The sequence below is a fragment of the Rattus norvegicus genome, chromosome 7 (genome assembly GCF_036323735.1).
Source record: "Rattus norvegicus strain BN/NHsdMcwi chromosome 7, GRCr8, whole genome shotgun sequence".
Classification (NCBI taxonomy): Eukaryota; Metazoa; Chordata; class Mammalia; order Rodentia; family Muridae; genus Rattus; species Rattus norvegicus.
This window is the reverse complement of record NC_086025.1, coordinates 70,406,002-70,417,036: the sequence shown is the minus strand read 5'-3', so window position 1 is coordinate 70,417,036 and position 11,035 is coordinate 70,406,002. Positions and strand designations below refer to the sequence as shown.

Sequence of the window (11,035 nt, the reverse complement as noted above, 5' to 3'; positions counted from 1 at the left end):
CCCAGGCCACAGGAGCACCTGGCCAATCATTCATTAACTGCATGGATTTCCCAGGGAATGGCTGACATTTCTCTCAGTATTTCTTTGGCAGAAATGGTGAAAACAAGTCAAACTGCAATGTAGTGGACTGGCCAACCCCAACCCTTAGTGAAATATTCACCATCATGCGCAAGAGCGGGCCCATGGACAGGAGTGGGAGTAGGGGGTGGGGATGGGAGGGAGACTTACAGCTCCGCCCCTCCCAGAAGAGCTATTTGCAGTAACAGTTGCTGGAGGAGGGGAGGCATTTCCTTCGTTGGTGTAACAGTGTGATTAAGGTGGCCCGTGCTCCTCTAAATAACTCTTCGATGCTCACGTGATTCTAAACTCCACTGAGTCAGTCACACAAGGCACAAAGACAGGCAGACGGCCACTCGGCCCTCATCCAGCTGAACATCGATAGCAGGATCTCATCACATGGGTAGGCTCATGTGAGTGTTCGATGGTGCCCCCAGTCAGTGTAAGTGTGGTAGGCTTGGAAGTGTATGTGCGAGATAGAGGGGCACTGTCAACAAAGAAGTCGACTGGTGTGTGTGTGTGTGTGTGTGTGTGTGTGTGTGTGTGTGTGTGTGTGTGCTTGACTCAAGACCAGTTGCAAACTTCTGTCCCACCTTGAACATCACCATAAATATTTAGCATTTACCAATGGCAAATAAGAAATATTCTTTTCCAAGTGACATGTGATGGATATTTGATGCCCATTGAGCACAGGGGAAATGTTCCCCTGCAGGGTCTTATCTCTCTTCTCTTCTGCTTCTGGTTTATCAGAGCCCCCACTATCTTTCCTCTAACTCCTGATTTCCCAGTACTAAGCATGCACTCACTTAGAGGAACCTGGAGAAACAGAGTGGAGAACCTTTGGGAACAGATGGGAATGTGGCACCAAGGAACTCCCCAGTCCAAGAAGCACAGTTCACACTAACGTCCACCAGCAAACGGGGTGATGGGGTGACCCCTCACATCCCCCAAACAACCATTCAGGCAAGTGTGAACAGTCACACCTGAGGAAGGGGGAGGGGAGGCCTCAACAGTGATTTTTAAAAAGGCTCATGGCCCATTTCTAATCCCATGATCTTTCCAGAAGTTTCCATGACAAACACCCCACCCAAGGCCTATTCTTCCTTACCCTGGATGTGAGCAGAGAGTACAGGGATCTCACTGGGCTTGAAGTCAGCCAGGGAAGGCTTTTTTTGAGGTAAGATTCTAGTGCTGTACCTGGAGGCAGGGAGAGGTGCTGTAACAAACACCACCAAGCTAGTTGATGGAATGGATGCTCTTGGGAGATCAATGAAGACTGCTAGTGCGGTGTGGGTGGTTACCATGGGAGCCCTGGGACAGGTGGTACTCTGAGGTATGAGTTTGAGGGTCAGAAAGTATGGAGCTGGAATTGAAGGATGAGTCTTGTGGCTTTAGGGTCTCTGTACAGGTTGGCACAGATCTAAAGAAGCAGAAAGAATCAGTGCTAAGAAGAGAGTAGACAGAACCCACCTGAAGGACCAGTCAAGAACTACACTGGAGGCTTCCTGCTGACCTTTGACCCCTCATCCCATATAAGCCTGGTATATGATTGGGGCCTGGGGGAGGGGGGGGAGGGAATGTTGGAAAAGCAAGTCTGTGTTCCGTTGTAAGCAGGGCCTGAAGAACCAGGAGCAGCCCGGACCCCACCTACAGAAACTCTTCCTCGAAGTCGAAGAATAGCAGAAAGTACCAGACACAGCTGTTTGACTCATGTTGTGAATATTTATTTTTTCTTCTTAAAAATGTACAAAAAATAAAATAACATATTTATAGTTTATAGATCCCCCCTCTCCCATTTACAAAACTATTAAGTTACATTTACTCTTTTTATGTGGGAGCAGATTATACACACGAGTCTCCCCTGCTTGTCTTTCAGAAAGGGCCATTCTTAGAATTTGGCACAAACCCTCTTTTCCTGTTGCATTTTCATGACTATTAAAATATGAAGGAAAATGTTTTAATTCATTTCAAACTTCCCGGGTTTCTGCGCTGGGACGTGCCTTAGTCTTTTAGGAACCAACTTCACAGTGGTAGCCACCGTGCATTTCTCTACTGGTTCCAATCTCTAAACACCGCGGAAGTTTCAACAATGTGGAGACATAGAAGGAAATAAATACCTGCTCCATGTGTCCCCCTCTTTTATGGATTACCAAAAAATAAAAAATAAAAAAGTTCCTTGTTTGGGTGAGATTAGTTCAGGACAAGGCAAACTTTTCTTTGAGTGTTTTTGTTCAGGAGGTGATGCTCAGCAAAGCTCAGCGGACGCAGTGAGCGACGAGCTGAATGGAGATCCACCAGCAGACACTCCTGGACCTGACGCTCCACTGCTCCTCGTGCCTTCCTATCCCCTCTTCTGGCAATGGCTACCTCATAGAGTAGGGACTCAGGACAAAGGGAGAGCCGGCTCTGGTTTGTCTCCGGACCCAGTGGGACCAGTAATTTTCCAGACAGACCAGAGAGAAGAGCTGGTCGCCTGTCGGGTTGCTACAGATCTGTCTCCCTGCTCTGGAACCCTGAGCCCATCCCTAAGGTCACGTTTGCAGCTAAGCCCAAGTGCTACAGCACAGGAAGCGCACAGAGCGTATATTTCCAACACGGAGTTTGTCCGTCTTAGATCAGAGATCCACTAGTACCCTGGAGGGTCCCTAGGCTGCTAGTTTCAAGGACTGGCATTTGGAGTGCAGAGCTGGAATAGAGCAGAGCCCTGGATGCAAACCTTTGGCAACAGGAAGAAGGATAAGGAGCCCAGTGGGCTCTCAGAAAGGTGCCCCCTGCTACCCTTTGGGATCCTCTTGGTTACGGCACCTACTCCCCATCCCATTCAATTTCTCTGCAGCTTGGAAGAGCAGTAGCTGGGCTGGAGTCAGCCTCAGCTGCTCTGGGCCTCGGGGGCAGGTAGAGCAAGGGGCTGGAGAGCAGAGCCTCCAGGTAAGACATCAAAGTGCTTCACAGACAAATTTAGACCTTTCCATAAAAGCTGTTTCATTATCTAGGCCTTGGGATGGGATGTGTCTGGCTCTCCAAACTAATAGTGCTCAGCCCCAGGGGCACATACCAGTCCTTAACCCTAACAGAACTACTGACCTGTTCTCTCAAAGAGAACAGAGGCTCACGATGGGGCACGCTTTCATGACTGTTTGGGTAAGCCATTTTCTCTGGACCTTCCAAGGGTGAGGAGAGGATGAAACAGCCTTAGCTCTCCAGTGCCTCCCAGAGTTGGTTTCAGAAGTGCAAGGGCTCCCAAGCTTCCCACAGCCAGGGTGGATAGCCTCACTTCTTCCTGTCAGAAGCAAGGCAAAGCACTGTCTGCTGTTCACAGCCCAGCAGAGCTGCTGGCTCGATTCACAACGCTGCAGTTGGACTTTTAAAGGGGCCACTTGAGATGAAGGACATGCTTGTAAACTGCGGGGTGCTACCGTGTCCAGGATTCCCGTGTCGGCCAAGCAGTTCTGCAGCAGGTCCCAGTGACAGGGCCCCAGCGAAAATCTCTGCATAGATTTTGCGCAAGGCTCAAGAGATGCCCCATACCAAAGCTAGAGAAGGCACTGACAGTTATGTCCTTTCCCAGACAGCTCAAAGGACGAGCTTAGGCAACATATCACCATGAGATAAAACGCCATAGCCTCGAGGGAGAGTCATGTTTGAGGAGAGAGGGCTCTGGGGAAACAAGTCCTCAGGCATGGCCCGGTGGAGAGTCCATCCAGGTGTTCACCACCATCACATGACATCCCAGAGGCCACTTCTCTAACCTCCCCTTGGGTAGAGCAGAACGCTCTGAATCTCCAGTGTGTCTCCTCCAGGCCAATGGCAGTAAACATGCCCACAAACCACAGGTAAATATATTACTGCAATGTTATGTACAGATTATGTACATGGTCGTCAGGCACACTCTTTCTCGTGTTCAATAAGCTGACATGGTAGTGCAGTCTTCCCGAACGCGGTCAGTGGCTATTTGCTGAGAGTCCCCTGGAGGTATTTAGCAAAATGACCTTCCTCAGAGCAATCTGAGGTTTGGGGTCCTTCTTACTCCATCCATGAAGACTGCACCAAGAAGCAGCTCATCTGGTCCATCCACTCAAGAAATGAGGAGAGGTAAGAAAAGGACACACCAGCTCCCCAGGCTCGAGATCAGTGGACTTGCTGCTGCTGCTGCTGCTGCTGCCCTTGAAGGGGAAACTCTGGAGGTCTCCCATGGAGCTCTCAGTAACTTGCAGAGTCCTGGAGGGCTCTTGGGGAAAGAATGGGCAATAAATAAGGGCCTACCAGGCTCAAAGAATCTGCTGAGGGGCTCAGGCTTCAGCTCCAGAGGGAGCTTGGAAGAGTGGAAGGAAGTCTGTTACTGGGCCTTGGGCCCCGTCCCCTTCCCAGCAGTCTTGTAACAGTCTTGTGAGGAGGGTGAGATGGGTCTCCAGGTTCTGGGGCGGCAGAGATCACATCTCTCCCAGGAAGGAGTGCACCAAAAGCTCCTGTCAGGGACTCCATCAGGGTTCAGATCTCCATCAATGTGATCTTGAAGCCTTCCACCATGCTCTCCATGTTGAGAATGAAGGTGTCCTCATTTGAATAGTGCTCAATGATGTTGTCGTCCATGTTGACCAGGATTCTGCCATAGGTGGGTTGAGATGGGGTGGGGTAAGAAACAAAGCCAGTGAAGAGAGAGCTCAGTGCAACGGCAGCCTTTGGGATACGTTCCCTTAACCTTCTAGTTTCTTCCTCCTCAAAACAGGTTAAAGAAAGCAGGGCTCAGTTTCCCTGAACTGCGCTCAGGGATTCTTATCACACAGGCTTCTAGCTATGGCCCAACCCTACCCTACAGCTTTGCACATTAGTCAATGGAGGCTCAAGTAAGTTAGCAGAGATCCAAACACACTTAGATTCCTATGAACTTCAGCTGCCCTTGGCTGAACGTGTGTGTACAGCAAAAGACGTACACTTGGCTCCGTAGCACTTTTAAAGGCCAAGTTGATCATCAGTTCTTTGCAAGTAAGAAACAACTCAGCAAGGGTGAACAGCTGGGCTCGGTCTGAAGCTGGCTTTGCCTCACTCTGGAGCTCCTCCACCTCTCCTCAGCTGCCTACTCCACACCCCTAAGCTCCTCTACCTCTCCTGACTGCCTACTCCACACCCCTAAGCTACTCCACCTCTCCTGACTGCCTACTCCACACCCCTAAGCTACTCCACCTCTCCTCAGCTGCCTACTCCATAGCAGTTTGGTTTCAAGAAAACCAACTTCCAGAGTCTGTGATATTTTTTTAATTTAATTTTACTTTTTGTTTTATATATGGGTGTTTTGCCTGAACAAATGCATGTGTACCATCAGAGCTCTGAAAAGGACATTTCATCATCCGGGACCACATGGGTGCCGAGACTTGAACCAGGGTCCTATTGAAGCATGTCTCATTCTCTTAGTTGGAGATTTCTGTTTAAGAATAACTCACTGAATGTGGTGTCATCAGGAGAGATGTCATAGCTTCAGCTTATTCTTTTACAAAAATAAGAATCACCCATGCTTAGGGGGTTGTTGTTGGGATAAAAGTCCTGTATAGATAGGGCCTCAGACTGGAGGCTGAAAGTCAGTGGTGTCAGCAGTGTGTTTATCCACACTGAGTGAGGCTCTCTAGCCCATGAGACGTAAGGCTTCATTCAAAGTAGATTCCCCAGCTGACTGCATTGACCTTGCAAAAGCAGCAGCCCACATTCACTGTGTTTCCAACAAGGGCTCAAGTTTGATGCTCGGTTGGCCCAAGGACGGGGACTCAAAAGCCTAGGACCCCAGGTCTAATTTCTTTATAAAAAGGGTCCAGAGAAGAGTTTAAAGGACCTGCTCCTGCAGAGAAGGCTTTAGAAAGGGGCAGAGATGAGCGAAGCTCATGAGCCTTGAGGCTTGAGCCACGGCCACCCACACTCCTTCCATACCCCCCCCCCCTCGAATCTGTGCTGTTTACTGAACGTGAGATGGGGCAGAATGCTCAAGCGGGCCCCAGGGCTCCATTGTCTCATGAGTAAGATGATACATTAGTGAGAGCAAAGAGATGAAGCCCTGAGCAGAGAACCCAGAGCCACCTGACCGCCTAACCGGGAAGGGCTGATTGTTCTTAACAACATGGGCAAGCAGGTCCCAGGACCGTCAGAGATTTCATTACAACAAAATCTTGGAGTAATTTTCTTTGACCCCAATTAATTTTTGTCCCTGCTCTGTCACCCAGAAACCAATTCGAAGAACCCCATGTGGTTCTTTGACCTCCTTTTCCCCAGTGTCCCCAACACGTCTAGACCACTCCAGCCCACTTATAATGTTCATTGTCACTAGATGACTGCACCTCAGGTGACATCCCGGAGAGGCACTGTAGGTCTCCCCGACTGTCACTAAAGGTCGGTAACTGGCATCATGGGCCACGGACATCAAAAAGAAAGCCATTTTAAAAACGCGCCTTGCAGACACAGCAGAGAGCTGAGCCTAGCTTGCTTTCTTACCCCTTTTTGCTCTTCTTATAAAGCTTTGTGATCTTCTCCACCGGCAGCCCGTACTTCTCAGACAGCTGAAAATGAACAACAGGGAATGGGGTCAGCAGAGAACGGGGTGGGGGCACAGTCAGCCCAACAGTCTCCCTAGTGAGACACACTGGGAGATTTCATTTAAGACAAACAAAAGCCCTGAACTACCTCCTAAGATCACTCAAGCCAAGCCACTGGCTTCCTAGATCAGCAAAATGAGATTCCAGGAAGTGAAAAGGGCCCCATGTCTCAGTTAGCAACCAAAGGAGTCACAACCTAACTAACTCTGCTCCCAACTCTGTATCAAGTCGTATTCCTCTGCCCGTAGCAGGAAGAGAAAAAGAAGCGAGAACTGCAGCTCATGCTGTGAGCACATCGTCCGTGAAGGTGCAGAGTCTGTATCTAATGTCACTCTTATTTTGATTCTGAAATCACTCAGCAAAACAATCTTGATAATGGTGGCATTTCTGATAGGTTTTTAAAAAGCTTCCAATCACAATGTCGTATTAAATAGGTAACCAGACGTCAAAACAGATTTCGAGTGAGCCAGGTGTAGTGGCTGGCACACGCTTGTGATCCCAGCACGAAGGCAGGGGGCTATGCTCCTGGGCTCAGGGAGCCAGGTGTAGCAGTTCACGCCTACATTCCCAGAGCTCTGAGCCAGGGGCCAAAGGAGCCTGAGATCAGCGTGAGCTACACTGAGCCCTCCAGACCAACCTCAACAGGTAGTGAGAAAAGGCTCAGGCAATGAAAGACTTCAATCTGAAAGAAGAGACCATGAAAGTGCAGTAACAAAATAAACGAGTTAATTCTTTGTGTAACGATCACCCGAAAGTTCGGTGTTTCCAGGGAGACATGAAACCTGCAAGACAAGGTTAACATTAATAACAATGTGCAATTTTAAAATATCGGTAGATCAGACACACCACAAAGGGAAATAGCATGCTGGGAAACACTTTAAAATACAAACAGCAGATGAGCACAAACTCCTTTGTTAAAAAGAAAACACAATAAACCGGGCATTTCCAAGAAGAAAGTGTAATCACATGATCGGGCGATAAGCGTGTAAAAACTGTGCTGCACTTCTATTTAAAATTTTCAAATGAAAACAATAGGAAGATGGTACTTTTAACTTAACTATCAAAATGCAAATGAGGAGAGAGATGGCTCGGCAAGTTTAAGTATTTTCTTCCTTTGTCTCACAGCTCCAAGGGCTCTGGCGCCCTCTTCTGGCCGCTCTAAGTACCTGCACACACACTGCAGACACACTGACACATTAAGAAGAAACCGAAACAAAACGAAGCAGAAGTCATGATCTCCGGGTTCTGTCGATGGGACAGTGACCTCAGTCTCCTGGAAAGGAAGTTTGGCAGAAGCATAGCTTCTAGAAGCCTATACATTCTGACCCACAAACTCCACCTCTAGCAATCTGACATACAGAAATACTCTCATACCCTAAAACATTCAGAACATAACTGTTCATAACAGAGAAAGGTTCGTACTAAACATCCATTAGATTTGTTATTTTCTTCACAGACCTCATTTAAAAACATGGGAAGTTAATATCAGCTTACACTTTAGAAATCTTTTATATATTAGGTGGGTGAAATAAATGAATGTTTGTCTATTCAGTATAATCTTGTCTGCATTTTAACCTTTCCATATGCTTAAGTGTTCAAAAAATATGTAATTTTTCCCCAACTTTTTAAAGGTAGCTGCCATTGAGAATTGGCCAGATGGCAGCTCCTTCTACCTTGTATAATTCCGCACTGCTTATTTTTACGATTCCGTCATTTGGCAAGAGCTGAGAAATGGATTCTGGAAAGAGCTACCCTAAAAATGCACCATGTCCTCTTACATTACTAGTGGTTCAGGGGCAGCTGAAGCAGATGAGGCTGGGACCAGACTTCGAAAGGGGGAGAACCCTATTAGAGAGCTGAGCTCCTAAGAAAAGTCTGTTCTGCAGATCCTAGGTCCCTACTCTCCCATCCCCCCCCCCCGAGGGCAGAAAGAACTCTGTACACCCAAAAGCAATACATCTGGATTGAGGACAGAGAGGTAGCCTCCTGCCTGTGTGGAGCACACCCTTGGCGGTCCTGAGGCGGTTTCACCACAGCCACAATAAGCCCCAATGAACAAAGGAGTTTGTTTGCTTGTTTGTTTTAAGAACAAGAACATTTCTTTGCTAGGGAGATGGCTCAGTAGGTGAAGCCCTTGTCACCAAGCTGGGCAACCTGAGTCACAGCCCCCAAAACTACAAGGTGGAAGGAAGAACAGTGACTCTTGCAAGATGTTCGCTGACCCCCACATACGCCATGTAAATAAATGACAAAAGAAAACGTTTCTGACAGGAGCCTGGGGACAGCAAAGAAAATGGCTAGAACTTGTGCTGGAAGCGACCATTTGAAGGGATGTAGACACGTGACAGATAGATAAAAGGAGCAGCACAGAAATGGCAGTGTGACGTCACCAGAAGCAAGAGCAAGGGACAGATGTCACGAAACGGTCAGACACCAGGAGGCAGTGGAAGGCGGTGCTGGAAGACTCAGCTGATTCAGAGCTGAGAAATCAAATAGGTAAGTCAGAATAACGGGACTGATCTAGTTTATATAACAAAGTGCATACCATATACATATCGCATCCCAAAGAGACTCTGTCATGTAAACATGTAACAAGGGTAACTGGATTGTAATTCAATAAAATGAGAAATAGAAACTTGAGAGGTTCAAAGATGTTCAGCCTCTCAGAAATACTTCTGTGACTTTTACTCTCTTCTTCCTCCCAGTGAGGCCCCCGGACACTATGTGTCAAGCCCCCTTGGTGTCCATATTTGTATATGAAAATCAAAAGGGAGCCATGTTGGCTTTGGACGGGTTCATATGGTGCTTGCCTAGCACACACAAGGCTGTGCTGTCAGTGTGGTATGCACCCTTATAATCTCAGCACTCCAGGTTGATCACAAGTTCAGGGCCATCCTCCTCTACATAGCAAGCTCTGAAGGTAGCCTGAGATACATGAGACCCAGAAAAAGAAGGAAGGGAAGAGGGAGGGATCCAAGAAAATTAACTAGTCCTGCCCCTTAGGCCCTGAATTGAATGCAGTTCTAGCTGAAGTGAGGAAGTTCCCAGGAGTCATCTCACTTTCTTATTCATTCCCTGGAGTTCTAGAATGACTCAGTGAACAGGACTGGTCCTCAGAAACTACTTGAGAACAGCCTGTTGCACGTAATTACTTGAGTTATTCCCTCAGCACAGCTGGCCTACAGCTTCCTAATCTGAGGTTTGCAGGTACTCAGAGAGGTGCAGGGGAAGTGGAGTGGGACAACATCCATCCATCCATCCATCCATCCATCCATCCATCCATCCTTAAACTAGCCTCCAACTGGAACTGCATGTCTATGCCTTTCTGATACAGCGACTAGCGTGTTTGTTAGTAATGGGGATCATGGGTAATTTTGTGGCAATTAGAATTCTACATGCAGACTGGAGAGTTGGCTCAGTGGTCAAGAGCACTTTTGCTTCTAGCAAAGGACCTGGGTTCTAGACCCAGCACCCACAGGGAGGTTCATGATTTCCCTAGCACAGGGCAGAGATGTGATGCACAGATAAACACACAAAATACTACATCTTTATATAAGAACAACTCTGCGTGCGCTTCCCGGTACTGACTGCTCTCACCCATCACACTGTGTGCTTCATCTCAGCCTGCAGCCTATTAGATGCATAGGCCTGGCCATTCGTATTTCACAGACACACCTTACCTTAGTGACTGCCTATCACAATGTCATTGCTTTTCTTTGTAATTCTAAAAGTACTATTCTGAAAGAGTCCCCGGATCTCAAATTGCCAAAGGCATACATAAAACAAAAAAGTAGGAAGCCCTACAGAGCAGTCGCTTCTGTGCAGAGTACTTGCTGCATGTGTGGGGTCCCCGGAGTCCACAGTATTGACGCCTAACTATTCTCTCAGGTGGCTTCCAAGACTTGGTGTCGGACCTTCGGTTAGTGTCACCTGCAATTTCTTTTTAATTGCAAATGAAAACTGAGAATGCTTGCTGGACAGCAGTAAACTCTTACATCTGCACGCTCCCCCCACTTCTGAGAGAAAGGAATCCATTCCTGGTACTTCCTCTTCAGCAATCAGACTCTCCAGTGTTCCGAGTACAAACGATGCATTTCAGCTCATAAATCACTTGACGGAAGTCAGAACCAGACAATAGCATCTTCAACTCTGGTCTGCCCGAGTGAGAGCTGCAGTAACAGCCCTCACATCGGCAAGCGTTTAAGTAACGAGCCCTGTGTGTCTAATACCCTGGTGCAGGGGACTCTGCGCTTGCTCAGGCTCTGTGAGCTGTCTCTCCGACGAGGAAACTTGGAGCTTCTAGCCATTGTGGTACAGACCTAGTAAGTGATGAGACACACCAGGTAGGCTGTGTCAGATTCTGAGCTCAGAGCCAAGCAGGCGCCATCGGGATCCAGGAGCTA

General features: G+C 47.9%; 1 protein-coding gene across 3 annotated transcripts in view; it reads right to left on the bottom strand.

Annotated features, from left to right (window-relative positions):
• Positions 1–1,759: 1,759 nt before the first annotated feature.
• Grhl2 (grainyhead-like transcription factor 2) overlaps positions 1,760–11,035 on the bottom strand; it is a 134,918-nt gene continuing 125,642 nt past the window's right edge. For 2 of the 3 annotated variants that reach the window (XM_006241552.4, XM_039078802.2), the window contains exons 15-16: positions 6,532–6,596; positions 1,760–4,660 (exon numbers count right to left, since the gene is read on the bottom strand). In XM_006241552.4, coding sequence (XP_006241614.1) covers positions 4,546–4,660; positions 6,532–6,596 — 180 coding nt within the window. In that variant the 3' untranslated portion in view covers positions 1,760–4,545. The remainder of the gene's footprint in view (positions 4,661–6,531; positions 6,597–11,035) is intronic. The other variant, NM_001134527.1, reaches the window with a different exon arrangement.